This window comes from Vigna angularis, chromosome 2 (genome assembly GCF_016808095.1).
Source record: "Vigna angularis cultivar LongXiaoDou No.4 chromosome 2, ASM1680809v1, whole genome shotgun sequence".
NCBI classification, from domain to species: domain Eukaryota; kingdom Viridiplantae; phylum Streptophyta; class Magnoliopsida; order Fabales; family Fabaceae; genus Vigna; species Vigna angularis.
In genome coordinates, this window is record NC_068971.1 from 40,641,024 (window position 1) to 40,656,912 (window position 15,889).

Genomic DNA, 15,889 nt, shown 5'->3' on the forward strand with positions numbered 1-15,889 from the left:
TTTTTAAAGGTTTAAATTTTATGATTATTTGTAATAATTGAAAGTTTGACTTTATCAATGCAGTATTGTTCTATCATATTGTTAAATGGTGACACCTATACATAGTTTTATGCTATATTTTTGGGATGTTACAATTTTCCTTCTAATTTTAAAAGTTTATGAAAAATTCCCCTTCTAATTTTAGAAATAACGAAGAATTTTTCTTTTAATTTAAAAAATAATGAAGACTTGTTTTTATCTAATTTTAAAAGTATTTAAGATTTTTTTTGAAAATTTAAAGTTGGGATTGAATTAAACAAAACTACTAAAATTTTGGACAAGATTGATGAAAATTGAGATTCAATTAAACATAAGTTAATGAGATGTGATATTGATACTGACACAGTTATTTAACACATGACATTTACACTGATTTAACACATGACACTAATATTATTACGTGACACAATGTTGTAGACAATTTTTTTAAATTAAATTTTTTAAAATATGTTAATAAAAATTTAACAAAATTACGTGTGATCTACATTGTATTAATAATTTAGATGAGGTTAAAAATAATCAAATTGAATAAAATTTACTAAAATAAGAATTACATTAAACATCAATAAAAAGATCTGAAAACAAAATGGACAAAAATAGAATGAAATAGTATTTAAGCCTAATTTATATTTTAAAAAAATATTTATTTTACATTTTTGCTATTTACCATTTTGTTTGAATGAGGATTGTGGGCAATGCACTAAGCTGTTTGCATCTTCTACTTAGTTTGTTTTTTAGAATCTATATCTAAAAGAAACACAGCGCAGCTACGCGCGACTCGTGTTTCAAAACCCTCACTTACTCATCGTCTTTCCTTCCACCATGAAGCTCGTCAGGTCTTTACCTCTTCGTTCTCGTTTTCACTTCTCTCTCTCTCTCTCTCTCTCTCTCTCTCTCTCTCTCTCTCTCTCTCTCTCTCTCTCTCTCTCTCCCCGTTTCAATTTGATGCTAAAAGGCGTGTGAAACTGGAACAGGTTTCTAATGAAGCTGAACAACGAAACCGTTTCGATTGAGCTTAAGAATGGCACTGTTGTTCACGGCACCATTACAGGTACTCTTCCTCTCTTTTCGATTGGTTTTCCTCTCCACTGCCTGATTTTGCTGCTGCCATTGTTAAACCCTAGTTTTGCTTCGCTCTTAAACCTGTATATTAAGATTTAGCGTAAAAGCTTTCGGTCTTGGATATTTATTGGGAATGGAATTCTGCAGGGATGCTCGCTTGTTTTCTCAATTCATAAACCTAATGTAGATTTCCATTGCACTCTTTAATCGTTGCCCTGAATTTTTTTTTTTTGTGTATTTTGGGAACTAGTTCTGAGTAGCCTTTAGATGACGAGATTTGACATGTCCAAACCTTGTGCTCAAAGAACTTCATCGATGCCATTCTGTTATTGTGGAAAAAAAGTGAAGCAGAGGCAGTTTGGTTCTCTGTATGTAAATAAGATGCGCATTCTTTTGAGATGTTAGATAGCATGTGTGCATTCCACAGTAAGTGTCTGTAATTATGGTTGCGATGCTACAATTTAACACCCACCCACCCACCCTAGCTCTCTCTCTTTTGTATATAGAAGACCACATTTCCATATAATATATCAATGTAAACTCCAGAGATTCTTATTAGTTATTCTTAGGTTGATCAGTTTGAATAAAATCTGTTGGATGCTATGTTATTAATAATTTCATGTACGTATCAAATGGCTATGTTTTATCATAACGGACAATCTCTCATGCCAGGCCAAAAAAATAAAATCATAATCATGTATTACTTGCAAAGCATTACTGGCAATGCTAAACTAAGATCCATTTCTTCACTTATGTTCAACATTTTTTTTTTCAGTCTAAGTTAGATTTTATAGTTGGTATATGACTTTTTTTACTTGTGATTCCTTTGTTAACATTTTCATGTCTTGTCAGAGTGAATGGCTATTTTTCTGAGTCAAAGATGGAAACTGTCATCAGCCTGATAGGTTGCAACTTACTGCATAGCTAATATGATCTGGAATTTTTAAGTTTGAAATCTCTCTGTTCTCCTTGCTCCCAAACTTACTGTAGGGCAGACCATTTTTTGGTTGCATGCTGTGGCTTCTTCTGCATTCATGATTTTTCATGTTATAGTTACACCTTATGTTATGAATTAAAACTTTTGTTGTCTTTTTCTGTAGTGTAATGTCCTCTAAGAAGCTCAAACACTTATAGATGGTAACCGTGTCATGTAATATTTTTCTATGTTGGGTAAATGCAGACACTTTCAAAACTATTAGTTTTATTTTTATAATTTTTCTACTTTTAAAGTTTTTTTTATACTAATATTGTTTGAAATAATACATTAAGTAGTAGTGCCGTCAAAATGAGTTGAAACCCGTGAGCCAACCCGGCTCACTAAGAGCTCACACGGATTGAACCCGTGGTGGGTCGGGTTGGCTCACCAACACACCTATTTTTTTTTAATTAAATTAATTATTCAAATCCTATTTTTTTTATTAAAATCAAATTAATTATTCAAAACGCACAACCTTTACTTAGCAATAAAGTCATTCACACTCTACTGGCTTTCCAAAAGTTCTCCTTTGCAAATAAAACCCTAAGATTATAGATTGGATAATATTATAGATGAAGATAAAGAAGATGCTTCAAGAGAGCATAATACTGTGGATTTATCCATTCAAAACTCCAATTTAATGGATGGATAATATTATAGATTGGATAAATCAGGAATATATCATTTGTTTTATCTTGTTTTTAGACCTATCATGACAGTTTTATCTTGTACTATATATTTTTGTTAACGGCTATATGTAGTTTCTTGGTCAAACTATGTCTCATTAAACTAAATTGGCAAAATTTTGTGCTTAGCTTAGAATATATATAACAATATATTTCTTTTGTTTCATTTTCTTTTATATCAATTGGACCAATTATTACTGTTTCAATTTGATCGATGAAAGTAACATGTTATAAGAATTTGAGAAGAGGGTGAAAAAAAAGTTAATTAAGTGAGTCAATGAGCCAACCCGTTTAACCCACCAACCCGTGGTGGGTCGGATCGGGTCGGGTTACCCGTTTTGACACCTCTATTAAGTAGATAATTTTTAACATCATACTCCATCTATAATAACCCATTATCATTTTTTAAACATAAATTCCCTTCTTCAATTTAAAATCAATATTAAATTTCAAGTAGTTTTTCTGTTGTATTATATCCATGTTGTGTCCTATAATTTTTAAAATTGGGTGAATCTCTGTCCGTATTACACCTCTATTATATTTCTGTCCTGTATTGTATCCATGATTTCCAGCCTGTCCTCTTATTTTTATTGACACTCTTTTCTCCTTTATAAATTTCATTAAAATGTCTGATGTAAAAGAAGTAATTAATTACTTTTTTATGTTTAAACTCTTAACTTGGAACAGTGGGAAGATATGTGTTGCTTATGAAATTTTTGTAAGAAGCATCGTGAACTATGGACTCTGGATACCTCACTTTTGAGGCAAATCTATTTAAACTTCATTTATTCCATAACATTAATTATTAACCTTGTAGCCTCTGGAGTAAGTTTGCATAATGCTGTAATTTAGATTAGCTATATTGTATCTGCATTTTAGTTTTGTCCTTTACTATTTTTTGATGGCATGATACGCAACTCCTTTATTGCCTTACCTATACCAAATTTGGCTGACATATACCATTCTCTTCGTTCTTTGAGTTTAATTTAGACCCCCTGCAGTTTGTTGTGTGAATTTTTCTTTTGAACAAGCTTCTCGTGGATTTAGTTTGGCTTAGTCACACGCACACGCATAGAAAACTCTATAAATTATATCACATTTTTTGTCTTTAGGTTCAACTCAATAAGTCAAGACTACCTTTTACACCTGTTTTTATGATGAAACGAGATCAGGCATGTTTCATAAGGATAGTGAATCCTTATATTATAATAGGACAATGCATTAGTACATATTCCCAAACGCAATCAAATTAAGCATCAAGGAATTTCCTTCTCTTTACTTGCAACTAATGAGTACCTATCAGCTCATTTCTAATTTTGAGTTTACCGTTTTGGTGCCCTTAATTCTTATTTGGGATTGCATGAGAAGTATTTTGTAGCTTTAGTTGTGCTTACCCATGGGTTTGCTATATATTACAGGTGTTGATATCAGTATGAATACACATTTAAAAACAGTTAAACTAACTCTGAAAGGGAAAAACCCAGTTACTTTGGATCATCTGAGTGTGAGAGGCAACAACATTCGTTATTATATCCTTCCTGATAGCTTGAATCTTGAGACATTACTGGTTGAAGAGGCTCCTAGGATCAAGCCTAAGAAGCCAACTGCTGGTACTGTATCTTATTTGAGTGACTCCAGAAGTAGATTGTTTTTCTCAGAGGCCCATTATGTTCAGGTTTACTGTTATCTTTGGATTTCTGGTTTTCAATGTTCTGATTTTATATGCAGGGAAGCCTTTGGGGAGAGGTCGGGGACGAGGGCGTGGACGCGGACGTGGTCGTGGCCGTTAAATTGCAAATTAACAGAATTTGTGGCCTTTGGTTGTACCTTTATTGTAGGAAATTTTTCTAATGAGTTTAAAGACGTTGTAGAAGTGCTGTTGACCAGTTAAGTTAGTCATGCAGACTTTTTTCACGTTGCCATTTTCTTGCATCAATGCTTTGAAGTTCCCTTGTATAATTCTCCCTTATGGATCATTGTCATATTTCAACTGAGAATCTGCTGCTTACATAATGTGTAGTTTTATGGGGCAAGGTGAACCAATAGGAATTCGTAGAGGTGATTTTATGTCAATGGGTGACTTTAGACGTAGTATATTAAAATCGAGTTGTCATGTCAAAACGCACCAAAAACAACTAATGATTACTTATTTGATCCATATTAAAAAGCTAAACAAGAAAATTTCTATGTATTACTTACATAGATTTTTATCCAATGAATCTAAAATAGTTTAATTTATAGATTCCTTTATGAAGTTTTTGTTAACTTGAGTTAATTTGAAATGTGACTTTAAAAGTATTATGAAAATAAACCTTGTTATCATATATGACAGTTTAGGGATGAAATGTGCATTAGTTTTTTTTTTAATTGCATGTAACATTTATTGGACGTATCAAAAAGTCTTTGTGAATTTAATTAAATCTAGTAGTAGTGTAAATACGGGTTGTGGAAACACCTACAGGATGCTGAGAGTATATTGCATGATCTTAGATTTTTTGTTTAAAAGGAGGCGGATAGGAAATCCAAACATGAGAAAAGAAAAATAATAAGGAGATGTTATAGTAAGTTATTGGCTTAATTAAGCTTTAATTATTTGTAAATATAAATATTTTTAATTGAGTTTTTATTAAACAAAGTTTTTGTTAATTAAATTAAGTGATTGTAAATAAATGAATTGTTATAGTTAATATAAAATGTTATTATAATTAATATAAAATAATAAATTACTATTATTCTTTTTTTGTTAAAATATATTATATTTAATGAAAAATGATAAATAATTATTAAAGATATCTTGATTTTCAAAGGGGTTATTGTTGGCTATATCATAGTGATGATATGAAGATATCTTAGTAATAAATAATAACGTGAATGCTAAAAAGACAACGTGACGTTGGTACTCAAAAAATCTTATCTTTTAATACTGAGATAAAATAAAATAAAAATTACAAAATTAAATAGTTAGATATATAAATTTTTTAAAAATATAGAAATTTTAATTAAAATTACTCAAATTTATGAAAACTTAAAAGGTTATTTAGTTGAACTCAATCATGAAAATAAAAGTTGTGTCTTTAGTTATATCCCCTAAAATTTTTAATTCCATATTTTATTTATTGATTATCACTTGTTTTCATAATATTTTTTATAAATTTAATCAATAATTAAGTTGCTTTAAAAATATATACTACACGCTATCCAGTAAGGAAAAACTTTTATTATTTATTTAATATTATAAATATTTTTTCTTATGATTATTGTTATTAGTAAAAGTAAAGTTTTTATCGTATTTTTATGCTGACATTTTTGTTGTGTGAAAACAAATTTTAGTTAGATTAATAAAAAAAATTTAATAATTTTTTAATAAATGTATTATTATTTTATTGATTCATATATTTAAAACATATATCACATGTTATAAAAAAAGTTTGTGAAAAAAATTAAAAAAAAACATTTTCTACTAATATTTTTTACATAAAGAAATAGCAATCACTTTGATTAAAAAAATTTAGAATAATAAAAATATATTAGTATAAATTGGTAAAAAATGGTTGTTAGGTGGGAAAGAAAGATAGAAAGGGGAAGGAGGAGGAGAAGTTGTCTGTAGTGCAGAAGAAGCTAAGGTTTTGAAAATTGTGGTGGTAAGTAAACAGTGTGAGCACGCAACCTTACAATAACAATCGAGAGGAGAGAGAGATCAGAGAATATTATCAGAATCAGCAACAGTATCATCAGGATGGGGAAGGCCAAAGAAGCGGTGGTGGTTGCTGGAGCCCTAGCATTTGCGTGGCTCGCCATAGAGCTCGCTCTCAAACCCTTCCTCTCCAAGGCACGTGACTCCGTCGATAAGTCCGACCCTGCTCGTGACCCCGACGAAGTTTCCGCTGCCGATGTTCCTATACCCACAACCGACGACCTGCCGGATGTCTCTGCTTCTCAAACGGCGGACGCCTGAACTTTTCCTATTCATGTATTTTCAATTTCGTCACATCTCAAAATTCTCCAAATCGAATAACCTCCTTGCTTTCTGTTCAATTTGTATATTGTGTTCTGTCTTGTTGTAGGATCCAAAAAATATCAGGTTCTTTTGTTCCCTTTCCTTTGGGTATAAACAACGGACAACTGGTATTTTCGTATTTTCCGTTTTAGCTTCTCTAATCATGCTGTGCCTGCCTCACTACTGCCTGTAACTATTTTAAGAACACTAGGATGTAGTACAGCACTCAACGCCTTAAAGTTTAGGATAAGGGATACTAGATACTGTTTGATGAAATGCTTGAACAAACAAATTTCTCAGTAATAACATAGGAGAATTAGAAGAAATATAAAATAAAGTTATTCATACAAGAAATTAAAAATCAGAAAAATTCTACACTAAAAAATTCATGAATTAATTTTGGTTTATGAAGAAACTTAGTTTATTTATTTTTATTTATGTGTACTCCTTTATAAATCTTTGTAGAATTTGTCCAAACATTTCATCACTTGGTGAGGCATCATTAGTGGTGTTCTTTATAGTTGTTTTCAAGGACACATCTGTTAGGTTTATATGGGTTCTGCTATGTTCTGAGGATATCGATTTACAAAGAGCCTCGTTTTATCATCGTGATTTTTGACTTGAGAACTCACAACAGTTATGTGTTCAGAGAATTTTGTGAACTCCTTCAGGGGATGTATGGCTGTCACATATCCAGGGAATGAAACAGATGCACATATCACCTTTTTTTTCTAACTAGTTTAGGTGAATTGAATCTAAAGTCTTCACTAGGGAGAAATTGTCTCCAAACTCTGAGCATATACAGAAGTATTTATAGATTATCTATCTATAAGATCTTCATACTAACAATGAAAATTCAAACTCAAGTCCTTGTCTATATTGCTAGTTAAATATTCTTAATATCGTACTCAGAATTTCTGTATTGAAAATCGATTCTCTTTCTGGTTATACCTGTGATCTTTTATAGACTACTATATTCATACCATAAAAATTACAAAACCGTGTGATGCTGGCTTGGCAGGATTCAATAATATCAATTTTTTTAAGGCTAGACCATCTTGTTCTCGAAGTGAGCAAATATTGTCGTGTATGTGTTAAAAGATGATTTTTTTTCCATCATGCAGAATCCCAGATAAAACTCTGCACAAGTTTTCAATTATCGGTGATACTCAACAAACATATGGTGGGGTCTCACTATAATTTTATATTGGGGTTTTAGAAAATAGAAAAATAAATTGAGTTGATTGCACTTTTCTTTCTTATATTTTATTTCATGATTCTTTTTCCTCTTAGATACAGTATACTAGTGGTCTAAAATGTTGCCTTAAACTAATTTCACTCTATTCAGAAGTGAGTAAAATTTGATTAATCTGTCAATAATCAAAATTGAGCAGTTCTTGAAGAATTTGACTTTTGCCCTAGTATATTAACTAACCACTTTATCAAGTTTCCGGTTAGACAAACTTTATTTTGAACACTTATAAAGAAAATATCATAAAATATTTTTTACAAATTTTACAATATAACTTTATCTTTAGAAATTAGAATTTAGTTTTTAATTATACTTAATTTAATATTAAATTGATTTTCTCCTCATAAAAATTTTAAAAAACTAAATATATTTTTAGTTTCTAAGTTTAGAAGTGAAATTATGAAATTGAAATTCTTCTTTATTGTATATTTTGATATGTTTTTATTTTTAAGCTTTAAAAATAAATAAATATAATATTTTTAATCTATATTTTTTTAAAATATTAAATTATGTTAGAGACTTGCATATAAGTTATATATATTATTTGAAACTTTTAACTCGATTTAGAATATTGGTTAGAATAATTTTAAAATAATTTTAAAAGTGAATAAATAAAGTTTTTTTAGTCTGGTTAATTTTTTTTAACTATGTTAATTTTCTTTTAAAAATGTTAAATTATGTTAGAGACTTGTATTTAAGTTATATATATTATTTAACACTTTCAATTCAAATATCAATTTAAAATATTGATTAAAAAGTTAATGCAGTTGGTTAAAAGATTACATATATATATATATATATATATATATATATATATATATATATATATATATATATATATATATATATATATATATATATATATATATATATATATATATATATATCATATTAAAATTTAAAATAAAAATAAATTCTAACTTCACATATAGAGAATTAGATCAATGTGGTGTGGAGGAAAAGGGTAACCTGTTTTAATTATAGAGAATTAGATGAATGGGTGGTGCATGTAGATAGCAACGTTCGTGTCAGATTGTGTCACCTCTCATTTGTCATATAATATAGCATTTGTCTTTCGCAGCTGCAACCTAATAAAGGAAGTAACACGTGAACATGAGATAAAGAAAGAAAAAGAGATAATATATGAACTAAAAAATTGACAAAAGAGATTCAGGATATCTCATTTTTTGTTTGCTTAACTCTAACATTCTTTGAACAAAACTCTTATAATATTATATGTAAATTTTCTTTTTCTCTATTGTTTTTCACTGGACACAAAGAAATTTGAAAAAGTATTAATATTTTATATTTTATATTACAAATTAGTTTTCTGAAATTATCACGCTACGAATGAGATTTATAAAATACAAATTCTTTTACCTGTATGGTTTAATGGCTCCGAGTAAATTTCACTAACAATGAAAACAAAAAATTTAATGAATACCTTTATTTTAAAACAATAGATTAGGATTAATACATTTTTGCAGTTGTTTTCAATACATTTTCACAATAATTTTAAATAAAAATATATTTATTCATTTTTTAATTAACACCAGAAAAGTCATTAGTGCTATGCAAATATTTTTAAAAAAATATCAATAATTGTGTTCATAATTGTACAAACTAGAATATTTTTAATGAAAGTTTTATCATGAGTTTTTATCAATAAAAAATGTTTTAACATAAATTTTACAAATTTAAATGGAGATGTTGTTGGCAAAATTTGAGAAAGAGAATATATATTTTATACATTCTTTATAGTAAGACAAGTATCTATCTTTTCAGCTTGTTTGGTTGATGGAACCAAACCACGTGACCAAACAGGACTAAAATATGGGTGTCTTTAGTTGAAAAAGTTATATATAATAGGTCATCTAATTATTCAAGTACGTGAATAAATTATGGCAAGAGGACTTAGTTATGTATTTAAATATTATTACATATTTATATAAATAATTTCATCGTCTTAAATATTTTCATCTTATTAAAACAATGCTCTTCTACATAGAAAAAGAGAAAATAAAAGAACCAAGGGATTGTTTGAAAATGGTAAAGTAAAATACAATATTATTTTATAAATTAAATTAATCAATAAGCAAATTAAAATAATAATTTAAATAATTTATGTGAATAAAATAAATTGTATAAGTAATAACTAGTTTTAGTTTGTAAAAAATATTTTCTCCTTTTTGCGGCAAAAAAAGAACCTTGTTATAACATTAGGATATACTATAATATTAAAAGAAGGAAGAAGAAAACATTAAGTTGTTTAAATTAGGAGGAGAAGATAAATTTAAAGTTTTGTTGTTTGGATTAAAATTATTTTAAGATAATATATTTATTTATTTATTCATGATGCATTATTAGGTGGCAAAGTTTGTGTGGTGATGTGACGAGGCAGTTCAGATCCCTTGATGCTGGTGAGGCATAGTAAATTAGTACCCCATCCTCTCTCTCACCTCTTTCTCTGCACAACCCGTGTTTTCAGAATCATTGCAAACGCCCAAATTAAAATCTTCACACAATCTTTCATCTATCTATCTCTCATTTCCTTCAAATCTTGCATGTTATTTCCACTTCCTCTTCTTCTTTCATGTCGTTCTTCTCTCTTATCTGAGGTCACAACTCCCTTTTCCTTCTCTCTCTGTTTTTTTTTCTTTATTACTTTTGGGTTTTTATTTCTTATACACTATATCCATGTTTCTGCTAGAGGGTATTTTTATGCTTTAATTGTGTGAAGGGCTGCTAGTTATTTGTGTCAATTAGCATGGTGTGTTGAGGTTTGATACTTTCTTGTCATTGGTAACTACTGAAGTCTACATAATAGGATCTTTTAAATTTTCCTTGAAATTAGTGATATGAATTGAAAGCCTTCTATTATTAGAGCTCTGTGACAGTCTTTTTAGGATATTTAAATCATAAGCTGTTGTTATGAGAGCTTACTCTTGTTTTGTACTATGATTCATGTGTGATTTCTTTGTAAGTTATTGATGAAGCAACTTGTGTAGAGAGACTTTCTAAGTTGTTTACCTCTTAAGGGTTCTGTACTGGATTGGTCTGTATTACGCAGTTACAGAAATGTTTGCTTAGAGTGAAAGGGCATGTGGTGCCTTGGATGTTTATTGAGACTTTATTGTTGGCTTGCTAGCTGCTGGTCTAGTATTGGGTTCCATTTAATTTGACAAGAATATTGGGATTGGGAGAATCACATACCATTGTAACCTCACACCAAAATTCACTTCCAATGTGGAACTCAAGCCTCTATCCTGCAATTGGATGCTAACAATCCACCATGATCCACTGCCATAGTGCCTGTGCTGGTCACCTTTTCCTTGTCACTTTAGCTAATCCTTTGCAAACATTGCAATGCTAAGGTTGCAGCACGTTTGCAACTAAGACTTGGTGAAAAACTTCACTATTAATTGATAAGAACCTTTGGAGAATGACACCATTAGAGTTAGCTGTTAGTGATCTGATGGAACTCATTTCTCATTTCTTGCAATTGTATCCCAACATCTCTATGTCCTGTTGCCCATGCCCATGCCCATGCCCGCTGGTTCTGCACTAGCCCTTTCAGTAGTTTCTAATGAAAATTCTGAGGTCACCCACCCTGTCGTTTGTGGCTGAGAGACATGGTGAAAATTTTGATGCCTATTAGTAGAAAGTGATGGAAGAAATACACCACAAGAGTTAGTTTTAGACCCTTCACTAAAATCCCATATTCCAATGTGGGACTCAGGTCCAATAGCATGCTCCAGTTAGATCCTAACAGAAAGAACTGCATGTAATAATTTGATTGTTTCCTGTATGTATAGGATGAAGTTCTAGAAGAGGTCCGTTTATTTATTTGTCTATAATAGGCACTTTTGACTGCAACGTCCACATGTATTATTTGTAATTGCGTTATACGTTACTACTTGCTAACATTTACCTCGTTGCAGCATAGGATTGGAACTGAATTTCAACCTTCTATTTTGCAAATGATCCTTTTAAACTACGTGTGACTTTTTATTGCAACTTAAGAAAGTTCTGTAGATTCAACATTCTGCTTTACAAAATTGTTGAAATCCGAATTAGTGTATTAATTGTTCCATTTGATCATCATCCTATGGCCCATTTCCCTTGCCAGACATTACTTTATGAGTAGTGATTTACTATATAGGTAGTAGGTCTTAGAAATTACCTAGTAGACATCTACCGTAGGTTGTTTTTATACCAGGGCTTTCAATGTGTTAAGCTTGTTATGGAATACCATCTAACTGTTCAGTGTTTTTTGTTCAAATGAGGTTTGCTTCCACCGATTGGGATAGTCTTAAAATATAGGAAAAAAATAGTACCATTTGAGATTGAATTCTAATGGGGTCTTGGACTCTGGATTTTATTGAAAACTGATCTCACACACACACACACACACACACACACACTCAGACACAGACTCAAGTCCTAGAGAGCACTATGAGACACTACATATTTTTGTGTTGACCAAATTAGCCAAACATTATATTCATCACTACTACTTTCTGGAAAAAAAAAATTGCTTTCTTGTACTAAAAAAGAATGCAGGTTTCTTCATTTGTTTTTTTATTTGAATTATGTTTGCTTGGCAGTCAAAGGATTCTCGCCATGTCAGTGGCACCAGTTGAAAGTATTCCCGCATTAAGCAGTGATGTCTTCTATGATATATTTCGTCGACTTGATGGTGCAACATTGGCCAGTGCAGCATGTACTTGTGCAACGTTGTGTTCCATCTCTAAAGAAGAGAGTTTATGGGAGAACGTATGTTCATCTATGTGGCCTTCAACCAACAGAGAGGATGTCAAAAGTTTGATATCTTCTATCGGTGGATTCCGGAAATTTTATGCAGACTGTTTCCCGATTGTTGTAAACAAGGAGGTTGTAGAGTATCAACCGAACAACTATCATGAGTACCCAGACAATTGGACCGAAGCTGAGTATTACGGAGACATGAATGAATCGGAAAACATCTGTCCATCAGATTTTGTTTCTATAATAGATATTAGGTTCAAGGGAAAACCGGTCTGTTCCAAAGTTCTTTGGGGAATCCCAAATGCAAATAGCTATGATGGCTGGTTCTATAATTGCCCTTTCCGGATTGATTTTCTCACTTATGCAGATAGAGATGATAACAACGATGGATCTGTTCATCTTTCTGTATCTGATGGTCTGCCACGTGTGACATCCATGGAGAGGGAAAGGAAAGATGGGAAGCTGTGGCGGGAGCTCTGCGAAGGGCTCCAGCTCAGTTGGATTATAGTAAACAAGAAAATGAAACAAGCTGCAAATCTTGCTAGCTGGAGCCCTCTTGGTGGGCAACGACACTGGCCAACAGATAGGGATTTTGTCATCCGCTTTGGATCAGTTCTGCCTGCCAAGGACATTCTTCCTTGTCAAGTAGTGGAGTGTATCCTAATTATGAAGTTTAGAGTGGTTCACACCGAAGAAGAAGGGGTCCAAACAAGCCTTAAATTAACAGAGCTGAGCATGCAGTTGGAAGACATGGAAGGTGCTCATGTTAATGGAAGAAACAGTTTGCATATACTTAAGGATGCACTTAGCAGCAGAAGGAGCAAAAACTACGGCGAAGTACTTGAGTCTTGCCACATGTATTCAAAAGTACAGAATGAGTTGAAAGAGGAGAAGATGAGAAACGAAAGTAGGTTGGATAGACTTTGTATTCTGAGTGGCATTGCGGCGTTTATGACGTTCTGGTACTGCGTTTTATAAAATGGTAGTGTATAGTCATTTAATGGAATAAGCTAATATAGCTCTAACAAATGTTGGACCTTGGCACTACCATGTAAGATATGATTTTGCTTACCATAATAAAGAGATCATTAAACAGAAACACCCCTGCTTTTAGAGTTATAATTCTCCCTCAATGCAAATTCAGTACAAGGTATAACACAGACGTTTCTGTTAATTCCACTCTGCCTGCAAACTAGGAATATATTTTATATGAAGATATCTTATATTAAGATATGCTAGAACCATTACAAGAGCTCAAAAATTTACTTGAAAGATTCATTTTATTAAATTTATTTAATCTTCCTCTATAATTGTTTGTTTCACTGAAATTATTAATTCTGAATTTGTTTTCCTGCCAAGAGATTCCTTCCTTACTTTTAAGAATGCCTCTAATTGAAGTAAAAGTGTCATATTTTGTGGGTAACCAAATATTCCTAATTAGTTAATTTATATCGGCATTCTAGAAAATGCAAACAATATATCTTAATAATTATAACATATACAACTCAGGCTAACACGTACTCATGCTAATGAAGGGAACACAAAATTTAAAGTGATAATTGAGCTTTTGGTTTAGCAACTCAGATGTTTATGGAACAGAATACATTGACTTTTTTTTTTCGAAATTAGAAACTAAATTAAAACTTTTAATATTGATGAGACAAAATTTTTAAAAAAATAAACAAATAATAGGAAAAATCAGTTCTTAAGTCCAAAACTATTATCATATATAATAAAGCATGTTTGTTTATATGATTTAAATGAATCCCAGTCACCATTTGAATATGTTCTCCTCCCATTAACAAACCATGCACCTCTCTCACTTTCTTTCACCCTGTCCTTTAGTATTCAATTTTTTGGTATTTTAAAATCAATGGTAGCATTTTTTTTATCTCTCTACATTCAAATCTCCTTTTCATTTTAACACTTCTTATCCTATACAATCAGTTTATAATTAAATCATTCTTCTTATAACTTATTTAAGTATAATATTTAGTGATTAAAAAGAAATTGTCATATATTTCTCTAGAAAAATATATTGGTCAAAATATAATATTATTTCTCGAAATAATATTTACCTTAAATATATAAAAATATAATAATTAAAATTGTCGATTAATTATAATATGTAGTTATTGTGCAATAAATTTGGACTACTCCAAAATAAAAATGTTTAATAAACTTTATCAAAATATTTTTTAATATATTTACTGGACCTTATAAAAATAATTTCTTTAATTTTTCTATTCAATTGTGGGCATATTGATTAATTGGGATATGGGCAGAGAGGGTAGGTTATGATAAGTTAATTGGGATATGGGCAGAGAGATTAGTTTATGATAAGTTGTAAAATGTTTACTTCCTGATTTTGTTATATGGTTTGGTAGTTGGAAAAATAATAAATGCTACATGACGAAGAAAATGCGTGGTATCAAAATGAATTAAAATATGAGAATTAATCACTAACTTAGCTCTGGGTTAAAATAAATTATTATTTTAAACATAAGTTAAATTGAATTTAACTTATTTAATCTTTGTAATTATGTCTATGCCACTCAACTTTTTTATTTATAATTAACACAAGATTTTTAATTCATACCTAATTCTCAGTACTTTATTACAATGTAACTATGACTTATGGAAAGAATTTTTGTATGGTAGTACATTTAGCATATATGGGGTTCGTCATGTTACATTTTCTATACCTATTTTCATGTGTCCTTGATTTATGGGTTTGTGGGGATCGATTATGCCTTTTACTATGCCGAATAAAAATCAATTAAAAAAACATGAAAATTCAGGTGGAGTTGTAGAATATCATATGTTTCCGACAATATTTTTTCATAAAAAACTGAAATTTGGGAAAATCGTGGGCCAACTTTGTACCCTTTTGGTTTGGTTTGGTTTAATAAATTATTTTAGTATTTTTTTTTTACCCACAACTCATCGTCATAATTTTCTATTTAAAATTTGTCTTTTACTAATTGTGAAGTGATGGATTTTCCTTCAATAATATTTTTATTGTCCAAAATTTTGATTTAATAAAATAACTATAAAAAGATATATATGTCTTTGTTTTGTTGAGTGAATTTGCGGAAGAGTAATTGAAG

General features: G+C 30.4%; 3 protein-coding genes across 3 annotated transcripts; all 3 read left to right on the plus strand.

Moving 5' to 3' along the window:
• The first annotated feature begins 718 nt into the window (after positions 1-718).
• Positions 719-4,855, plus strand: LOC108323197 (small nuclear ribonucleoprotein SmD1a). Its single transcript, XM_017555565.2, has 4 exons — positions 719-875; positions 1,014-1,090; positions 4,182-4,373; positions 4,492-4,855. Exons 1-4 carry the CDS (start codon positions 862-864, stop codon positions 4,551-4,553), a joined length of 345 nt encoding a protein of 114 aa, XP_017411054.1. The 5' UTR covers positions 719-861; the 3' UTR covers positions 4,554-4,855.
• Positions 4,856-6,324: 1,469 nt separating this feature from the next.
• On the plus strand, positions 6,325-6,899 carry LOC108323199 (outer envelope membrane protein 7). Its single transcript, XM_017555567.2, has one exon. It carries the CDS (start codon positions 6,500-6,502, stop codon positions 6,716-6,718), a length of 219 nt encoding a protein of 72 aa, XP_017411056.1. The 5' UTR covers positions 6,325-6,499; the 3' UTR covers positions 6,719-6,899.
• A 3,498-nt stretch (positions 6,900-10,397) lies between these two features.
• LOC108323204 (probable F-box protein At2g36090) lies at positions 10,398-13,878 on the plus strand. The gene is made up of 2 exons (XM_017555573.2): positions 10,398-10,630; positions 12,620-13,878. Exon 2 carries the CDS (start codon positions 12,636-12,638, stop codon positions 13,755-13,757), a length of 1,122 nt encoding a protein of 373 aa, XP_017411062.1. The 5' UTR covers positions 10,398-10,630; positions 12,620-12,635; the 3' UTR covers positions 13,758-13,878.
• Positions 13,879-15,889: the final 2,011 nt, after the last annotated feature.